The sequence below is a fragment of the Ischnura elegans genome, chromosome 1 (assembly GCF_921293095.1).
Source record: "Ischnura elegans chromosome 1, ioIscEleg1.1, whole genome shotgun sequence".
NCBI lineage: Eukaryota > Metazoa > Arthropoda > Insecta > Odonata > Coenagrionidae > Ischnura > Ischnura elegans.
This window is the reverse complement of record NC_060246.1, coordinates 158328035-158337953: the sequence shown is the minus strand read 5'-3', so window position 1 is coordinate 158337953 and position 9919 is coordinate 158328035. Positions and strand designations below refer to the sequence as shown.

Sequence of the window (9919 nt, the reverse complement as noted above, 5' to 3'; positions counted from 1 at the left end):
AAAAAGATGGTGAATCCTTATGGTCTTTACCACTCGGAGAACGTGATAGTATTTAAAACACATAATTTTTCTATCCATCCTCTCTTACATTGAACAGAGTTCAGCTCAAAACAATGGAATCGCGCAAAAGGCGATTCTACCGCAGGCCAGCATATCTGGCGCCGCAACAATACTTTCGTTCACCTTGGCAACCAGTGAAGCGTAGCGGTTCGGTGACATTTTATCAATTGGATTCTCCAAGCGATAGAGAGCGGATGTGATAGCATAAAGTGGTGTTCTAAACGAAGTTTAAACGCACTGGAAACAGTATAAAACAGCTACAGTGCATAATACCTCAATCATTTGAGTAGCAGAGGAAGAAAATATTCTCGCACGCGTTTGCAGTGAGCTGCAGCCGGCGGAGTTCCAACTTCGGCCATCAGAGTTCGAAAAGAACTCCTGCAAATAAGAGCTAGAACTTTTTTCCTGTACTTGAATCTCAAAATCGATTCCAGTAAGTGGATTTGAAGTTTATCCTATAAAGCAGAGCTCGACGTCAACATTTTCCGGCTCGTACATGATGAAAACGATTTCAAGGAAAGTGGCATCGAGCGTCTCGGGAAGTGTGCTGGGCAACAACCTGGAGGAGAGGCTGGATAAAGAGTATGTGACCCACCTGAAGCACGTTCGACCCAACCTGATTAAAATTCCCTACGAGCTTCGCACCCAGGCAGAAAAATGGTTGATTTATCTTGTCGGATTGACTGTCGACACACTCGAAGAAAAGGAGAAGCGAAACATTCACCTGTCAATTCTCCTCAATGATATGGCATCCGGAACTCTGACGGGCATGCACAAGGACACAAATCCCCCGATGCCAGGGGAGCCGATGCCTCCGTGTCCAGGAATGTACTTCGACGACGCCGAGGAGGAATTGGTGGACGCGGCAGCCATTGGAGAAGACTTGAGAGACGTTTGGGGTACAGAACTCATTGGAGAGCGAGTTGACGACGCGAATTCAGTCAAAAAAGGACGTGTTCAAGACCATCCAGCGACGCAAACAGCTGTTCTCGCTAGTGACATCTCGCCTGGAGACAAAAACCGTCCTTCCATGCCGGCTGAAAAGAAAATAGAAGGGTACAACCACGGAGGGGGTAACACGAACGTTCGTCCGGATGCCCAAGGTGAGGAAATAAATTCAATACATTCCAAACTTTTAAACCGTGGCGCCTACAATCATTCTGTCGCGCCAACTAAACAGAAAACAGAAGGCTGGAATCAGGGAAAAGATCGCAAAAGTGCTCACGTCAAAGAAAAGGGTGGTTTAATGAGGGAAAAAGGCAGAAACGAACAGACACATTACACAAACACTCGTCTCTATCCCGAATGTCATATTGCAAATTCATCTCTGCGTTCCCCACGAGAATATCCTGGCGCCTCATATTATTCTTCTCTGCCAGCTGAACGGAAGACAGAATGCTTGGGAAAGGGTCACAAAAATGCGAACCCAAGCGCAAAAGGTCACTCAATAAATGCACGACTCATTGCACCTAAACAAGCCGATGGCTTGAAAATGCAATATGGGAAGAGAATAGCAGGCCAGAATGACAGAATGGGATACAAGCATACTCATTTTAATGGCGAAGGAGATGACATAAATCCATTCGACGTCTATTATTCCGGTAACTATCGAGTTCTTGCACCGGAGAGGAAAAGAATGGGAAGGAAATATGACACTGGTAGCGAGAATCCTTCCTTTCAAGCGAACGGTAACGTTATCAATTCACGTTACCTCCAACCAGTGCAAAATGACGACTTGCAATTGTCTGATTTGCTGCCAAGGAAGAAATTAGTTGCCTGTGATAAACAAAATGCATGCAATGACGCTTTCTGTCGTGGTGAAGGTGATTTTTCAAATCCAATGTATATCCCCTCCGAACGTGCTGATGCCTACAAATATCCTAACATTTCGTCTGAAGACAAGATGCAGGAATGGGGCACTAGAATTGGTTGCGAGAACCCTCATCTTCAAACCGCATGTGACGTTATAAACCCAAGCTGCATGCCAACACAACATTTGCAGAAGAAGAAAATAGTTGGTCGTAACAAACTGATGGGATGTGATCATGCTCACCACCCTTATGAAGGGGATTTTTCGAGGCCAATTTATATTCCATCAGAACGAGTTGACGCCAACAGCTATCCTAATATATTGGCTGAAGGTAATAGATATGAATGGGACAATAGAGCGTACTGTAACAACCAATGCCATCATACCAAAGGGGACTATATAAACGAAAACTACATTCCATCACAACAAGCAAGTGCCTGTTACCGTCCTTTTGAGCCGGTTGAACAGATGGAACACTGCACCCATGGAATGTACGCAAAGAATACTCGCTTCCTAGGTGAATGTGACTTCAAACATCCATGCCAACATGAGCCCTCGGGAGAATGGGAACTAGGGAATTGTGCGATGGCTGGTGAAAGGTTTGCAGCTGATCCGCAAGCATGGAGGCGGCCCGTGGATAATATGGGAATCTCAGAAATGCCACTGGACTATCTCCTGGAGCTAGTGGATCGGGCTTGGAGAGGCGAGGCTATTGAGGAAGTTGAGATACTTCTGGATTGCGTGTACGAGGATATGAGGGAGGAGACTGGAAACGAATGGCTGTGGGAACAACCCGATCCCGTAGTGAGAGAAGAGCTACTGCTGAGGCTGACGGACATAATTATCCAAGAAATGAGGCAACAGCAGCAAAGAGAGTACTACGCGCAGAAGACGACCCCGTCCCGCCAATACTTCGGTCCGACTTCACCTGGATGCAACTGCTCCTGCCACACTGGATTCCAAATGCATTCATCCGAAAACGTAAGTACATAATTATAATTAAATTAAAATTCGTTGCTAAGAGTGGAGGTGTTTTTTCTATGAGTCACATACGAAATATGTACAAGATCGGGCTTCGATTTCTGCGCAAGGAAATAAATTTAAATACACGGTGCACGTCACTGCGCAGGTTGTACTGAATAATTTGTTGAAATTGCGAGAATGCGAGCTCGGAATCAGGACAGGGGCTATTCTGCCATCTCGCCTACATGCATTCTCGCATGCGTTCTGGCAATTCACCACTTAACACCACCCAATTTTGACTGCGTCTTCGAACAAACTCCAGAATGCGCAATGAGGTGCCCCGAGTAATACGGTCTTAAAGGTGTGCATGATGACTGCGTATTAACCTTAAGGTAAGGCGAAAACTGAAGCCCCGAATCCCTTATTTCTATGTGCAATGGAACAGCTAGCAAATTCAATACTCATAAATGGATTTCGATTAAAAACTTTAAATTTCACCTTCTTCGAGAGTACTCACTTTAATGCTGATACCAATTGTGAGAAATCACATGAGCAATATCGAAAAATTTGAAGAATAATGAAATGGCAAAATGGAGGATCTGAGAGACTGATTAGGACGATAACGATTTCTCATGTTGTTTCTTTCGATTGGGATTAGCATTTAAGTGAGTACTCACGAAGAAGGAGTAACGTAAATATTTTAGTCAAAATATAGCTTCAATTTCCACCTCATCTTTTGGTATTTGCGCTCTATAACATGTTCATCCTCCTAGTTGGCTGGAAACCATGCACTAGGTAAATGACACACGGAACTGCACACTGGAAAAACTGGCATGTCGCCACTTAGTATTTCGAAATTCCACAATTTGATAAACCACCATCTCATACCGTAGATAAAGTAAGATACTGGTGGAAATATATCGATGGCTAAGTTCTAAAAGCATGTATCTCAAAATTTGGCCGGTCTGAGTTGATACTGCCAATAGTGTCAATTAATAATAAAATTTAAGCAAAAAAACAAATCTTTGTGGGCAAATGTATGCTTCTTTTTCAGTTTTATGTATTTGTGGTTTTTTGTTTCCATTAAAATTATATACAACTAAAAAATAAACCGTTTATATGCTCTTGTGAAAATTTGCTATTGTTGAGATGTATGTTGTTAGAAATTAGCCATCGATATGAGAAATTTTCATTGCCAAATAGCGCAATAATTGAAGGAAGGAGATGAAATGCTTAACACCTGGATTGTACTAATAGATAGATAATATTAAAAATAGTTCGCATGTTCACATTGATGACTTAAACGTACAATAAATTATTAGGCTCTAATCTCTCTCCTTCCCACAAATCAAGGATTATAGCATTCCAAATTTGAATCCTAATAAAGCATAATATGGATGATTAGTTTCCGGGCTCATTCCGCGTCGACTAATTTTTGGCGGATGACAGTTTCGGGCGCGTTCCATCTCCCGTCTTCCAGTCGACTCAGAATAAACACGGAAACTAATCATCAATTTAATCACCGCGGAAGCCTCTGTAATAATTTTAAAGCATAATATGATTTATCATTACCATAAAATTGTTCGCGACGGTAAAATTTAAGAAGATAACGAAGTGTCAAATATCCATGATGTATTAGTCTGCCATTATTTCTACCGTTGATTGTGATAAAACTTTAAAATGAAGTCATCCAAATTTCTACCGTTGTTCGATATGTGTCACCGCCTCCTAGAGTTAAAGGCGACGAAATACGATGGCCTTACTCCTTTCCCTCATAAGTTAATGTAGTCACGAGCTCAATCCAAGCCTGAAGCCGCTCCTCAGCCACTCCTTGTTCTTGTGTCTCCTGTGGTTCGTTATTGTTTACATTCCTGCGAAAGAATACTTCCCTCAACATATGACTTTCCTTGAACGAACGAATGAACCTGAAATCTATTGACATCACCTACTCATGAATCGCGTTTCCTCACATTGAAATTAAGAGAGAAAAATATATGGGAAAGGCTTTTTTATGTCGAACCTTATCTTAATTTTCCTTAAAAAATAATTTTTTCAATGAGTTGCGACTCCGTACGTGTGTGAACGACCCCATTCAAGACTTAATTCTCTAAGCACATCCTCCATAACGAAGGCTTTCTTTTTTTCACAGGTGAATCGCATGGATTACGGCGATGCATGGGATGGTGGAGATAGAACACATTATTGCCACACCCATTGCCGCAAAGGCAACATTTTTTCTATGGAGGAAATGAACCAGTACCAACGCAGAAATGGATACGTGGAAGGAAAGGTAGCTGGTGAAAGTCAGCCGCGAGGGAAAGAGAGGGGATGGACAGCAGAAATGGCTGCCGATCTCCATGAGTACGAGGCAATGGCACGCGAGTTACAAAGTCTCGAGAAGAAGAGGAAATCCTTGATAAGGTCGTACAATGAAGAGTGGAGAATGAATACACAAGCCCAGTTTGTAAAAATACCACATCGTAGAGAACTGGATGACATCACGCGTAAGATAAATATGATAAAAACACAACTTAATCAAATGCAGAAATATTATGAATTAGATTTCCAAAAGCCTGTTCCCTCTCGTCAACCTCTGAGGCAATATTATTAGTTTCAATTTTCTTATGTCAGAATATGTATCATCGGAATTGGTATCTATTATATCATATTTTTCCTTTACTCTTTGCAAAATCAAAAATGTCAGTTGCCACGTGTCCTGATCAAACAATGGCATGAAAAATTATGTGAGAGCAGTAGGTTGTTCATGATGAACTTTACTAGCTCAAAAAATGTTATTCGAACTCGTTCAATTTGGTGATTTTTCAATTTTTTGCGTTATTGTGATTTTTTCCTGCGTGGCCATATTGTTCTACCTATCATGATGCATGTCACCATATAGCATCTTCACAATATCACCATGGCATGTCAAATTCCAAATTGTATTTCATACGATGTACCTATGGATGCATTAAAATTCGATGACGTGGTTGGCTATCTAATGGCATTGCATTATAATTTTTTACTCTCATTCTCCCAGCGAAGCCCCATCGTCCACCTCTCTTGGAAAATGAGTCCTCGGAGGACCAGGAGGACTGCAATAAACAAATGTGAAGGAGAAATGGCGTTCATAAAGTTAGTAGAAAATGTTTTCAGACTTTGAGACTCATGAGGAGAAGTAAATGTACTAGAGACTGTGATTTATCCTCGCTGTATTAACTTACAAATCGGTGAATTACTGACAAATTGGGGTGCCGATAGAACAATGTGATTTGAAACATCTACTGGTGTAATCTCTACTGCCTAAATGAATTTATCAAATACAGCCTATCACTCGCTTCTGACGTGAAATTAAACCTCTGAAAATACAATGGCTTAAACACTATGGACGAATGATTCGGATTAAGGAAATAGCAAGAAGATATCTTCATGCATTGAGACACATGAAAGAATTAACTTAATAACGTGGTGGATTCTGTGTTTATAACTCACTGTTTGAGGATGTAAATACACCTGCGTGCATTTAACAGCTCTTGATAGCACTGTGTTGATCATTTGTACGAATTTTATCAGCAACTGAGACTTCTACTTCCCAAGTGATATAAAACCTTGCTGAACTGAAGGGAATAGGGAAGGAAAGAATATTAGGGATGTGCGACCACAAAGTGAGAGAAATTGGCTACTTTTCCCTCGTTAGACCACATTTAGAATACGCTGCCAGTGTTTGGGACCCTCATGAAATAGGCTCAGAAACAGAGTGAGAACGCGTGCAAAGAAGAGCTGCCACGTACACTAAATATCGTTAAGATTAGATAGTAAGTGACCTGTTAGTGTAAGTGACCTGTTAGATAAACTCGGATGGGAATCTATGTCGGACCGTAGATTGAAAAATGGACTAAACTTTTTGATAAATTCAAGAGCAGTGTCTCTGACAAAGTTAACAATATATTACGAACGCAAACATACTACGGTAGATCAGATCATGTAAATAAAATAAGAGAGATAGACTGTAGAACAGACAGATTCAGAATGCCTTTTTTCCACGATCAATAAGAGATTATAACGGCAGCGTTAGAACTCAAAAATAGGTTACATGACTTTGTAGTGTGGGCTACTAACTTATGTATACTTAAATGCATGTTTCCGAATTTTATTATTACTTCTAACAGCATATGGTAGCATAATATGTTAGTATGCGTAACGTTTTTTGGACCGTGTGGTGTGCATGTGGGAGTCCAATTGCATGCTGCATGCCGGTGATTGATCACCCCCTGCCAACCACCCTAGAGGTGGCTCGCAGGGTATTATGTAGATGTGGATGAAGGGACTACAGCAATAAACTTGTCTGCGAGAGGGACGGTAGAATCGTGTGCAGGAATGCGGGAGAAGAAATCTTTGTTGGACAGTGCCTGCTTCTTGTGTGCGTGGCTTGGAGACGGGGGTGGCGAGACGGGTCGTATGCATTGAAGTATGTGCAGGGGAGAGATGGTGGACAGAGAGGGGAAGGAGGGATTCCTGCACTGGAATCTTCATTGTAGGCAATCACGTTCCACGGTGATGCATGGGTTCCCAATACCATTCGTCGCATCTCTAACTACCCCTCCCCCATACCGTTGGAGACCCCCAAGGGGTCGTGCCTTTGCACCCGGAAAGGGATTACTTACGGCGCACGGGTCAAGTGAAAAGGGACCACCACCCCTTCCCCTCACGAGAGTGTAGACGTCGACCAGGGAATCGGAGGAAGCTGCCCACCTCCCTCCGTGCGAGACTTGAACATGACTCCGCAATTTGGAGCCGCTAATCACCACTCTCGCCCGCCTTTATTTCTTTCTTTCATTCATTACAGGTGGTGGGAGAAAGGTGAAAAGAGTGCACACGGCCATAAAATATCCTGTGGTGGTCCTCTTTAATGCACCTATACTCGGAGCGTCTACAAACGTTAATCACAGCAATATCGGGGTTCTCTCAAGTGAACCCGGTGTAAATTTCGTTTTTATTGTTTTAGCCCCCTATAGTTCCATTGTAAGTTAGTGACGTGGATCGCTTGAAGCTAGAGATCAATGCAATTACAGTCTTTTTAATTTCATAATACCCAGAAAGTTTCAGAAAACGCTATTTTAAGGCGGCCTAATATATCAGGATTTGTGGCGGTTGAGTGATTTAAAGTTTGAAAAACTTCCATCCGTTGAATCGTAATTCTAAAGATCATCATCATTAGTCTACAATCCTAAGATCATAGCGACTTATGTCTTCTCTTTTATATCCTTTATAACCCTTTGTCCTATGCAACTCATTCGAGGCCGTCCCTTGCTCTTCTTCCCTTCCACCTGTCCTTCATCAGACCATCGTGCCTCAAAATGTGGCCAACTAAGTTGTCCTGTCTTCTGCTTAAGATTTTTAGGAGGCTTCTCTTTTCTCCCCACTCTTCTAAGCATTTCCTCGCTACTTACACGGTCGATCCATTTTACTTTCATCATTCTTCGGTAGTACAACATTTCAAATGCTTCCACTCTTCTGACTTCACTGCAGCTGTCAACACACAAGGCAGTTTCAGAAAAGGCTATTTTAAGGCGACTTAATACATTAGGATTTGTGGTGGTTGAGTGATTTAAAGATTTAAAAACTTCCAACCGTTGACTCGCAATTCTAAGGATACCTCGAACAAATGCGAAGGTAAGTGTAAACCTAAAGCTCCTATGGAATACAAGGATACGGTTGCCTCGTTTCAATTCTAGAAGAAAAAAGTCCCCAGCCACATTCTCGAATGATATGGGACCTTGGCTAGTTAAGGACCTTTTAAGTGTAGGTCGGCGGTGCGGATGGACCATTTCCTCGCCCTGATGAATCCTACACCGCCCTGACTACGGGTGGCGGAACGGGACGTGGCGCCAAGGTAAAGGCGCCACCCCTTCCACATCCGATCCACCGAAGATTGATGCCTCTCATTTACGGTCAGCGCCGATGTATGGGGACGAGGGTTGCGCCATGTTGTGGGTGCGGTAATTGGTGCGGGGGTTCCCATTCACGCTCAGACGATACATTCCCCCAGTGAGAAATGGATCATCGAATCTACGTCGATTCGACGTCGAAGTACTCATCGATAAAACGTCGATGGTAACACATCGATCGATGTCTATATGGTCCGAAAATCGACGTGTTTTCGACGTCGAAGCCATCGACGTGTTTTCGACGTCGACGCCATCGACGTATTTTCGACGTCGACGCCATCGACGTATTTTCGACGTCGACGCCATCGACGAGTTTTCTATGTCGACGAGATATCGTCTTTTTACCTGCGATTCCTACTAATAATTACGGAAATATACATCTTTTCGGCTAATAAAGAGCATCTATTGCTGCGCCAACGACGTATTTCAATCGAGCACGTAAAGTCTAAACAAACGAAGGCTGAAATAAATTTATAATGGTGATTGGTAATCTTAAGTCCTTCGTATTCATCTTCATTAAAAATCAGAAATCCTTGAGAAAAAATGTGAGGTGTTGACATCTATGACGTGAGTATAAAGGTATCGAAATGAGGTAAACGTAGTCACAAAGCCAAGCTTGTGCATATCGCATACCACGCAGGAAAGAAGTAAGAACTTGGACGCAAATAGAAGGTCCGGCGTATGTGGCAAATGTGTGAAAAAGGAAATCTTGAACACATTCAATAGGGGAAGCTAATCCTACCTGTCATACAGTGGTCCAATTAAAGCGGACCGATTCCGAAGTATGAAAGACGTAGCGAAGCTTGTCTTTACTAAGCGACGGAATGGCATGCCTTTTTCGATGATTAATACGAATCCAAAAGCTCATTAAGTTTCAGAAGGATTTTAAATACCAATAACAGGATTTAGAGCTAGCAAAGTTTGTCGCGCAAAATAAATGCGACAATAAATTTTCTATACGGCGCCGAATGTCTCTGTTCCGAGTTTACTGCGAAGAACTAACAGCTTGACTGAACCAGACTGAACTAACTGCTATACGCAATCGAACTTCAACGGTCAAGTTACAGAATTAAAAGGAATCAAAGATTGTTCTCGGAGATTAAAACTAAGGTTTATGGATAAATAAAATAATTATTTAATT

The 9919-nt window shown here is 42.2% G+C and overlaps 1 protein-coding gene across 1 annotated transcript; it reads left to right on the top strand.

The window, feature by feature from the left end:
* Nucleotides 1–270: 270 nt before the first annotated feature.
* On the top strand, nt 271–5832 carry LOC124153844. The gene is made up of 2 exons (XM_046527226.1): nt 271–2851; nt 4983–5832. The coding sequence occupies exons 1-2, from the start codon at nt 557–559 to the stop codon at nt 5442–5444; spliced, it is 2757 nt and encodes a 918-aa protein (XP_046383182.1). The 5' UTR covers nt 271–556; the 3' UTR covers nt 5445–5832.
* Nucleotides 5833–9919: the final 4087 nt, after the last annotated feature.

Coding starts and splice junctions, on each gene's coding strand:
- LOC124153844 (XM_046527226.1), top strand. CDS start 557: ATGATGAAAACGATTTCAAGGAAAGTGGCATCGAGCGTCTCGGGAAGT. Junction 2,852..4,982: donor AAATGCATTCATCCGAAAAC/GTAAGTACATAA, acceptor TTTTTTTCACAG/GTGAATCGCATGGATTACGG.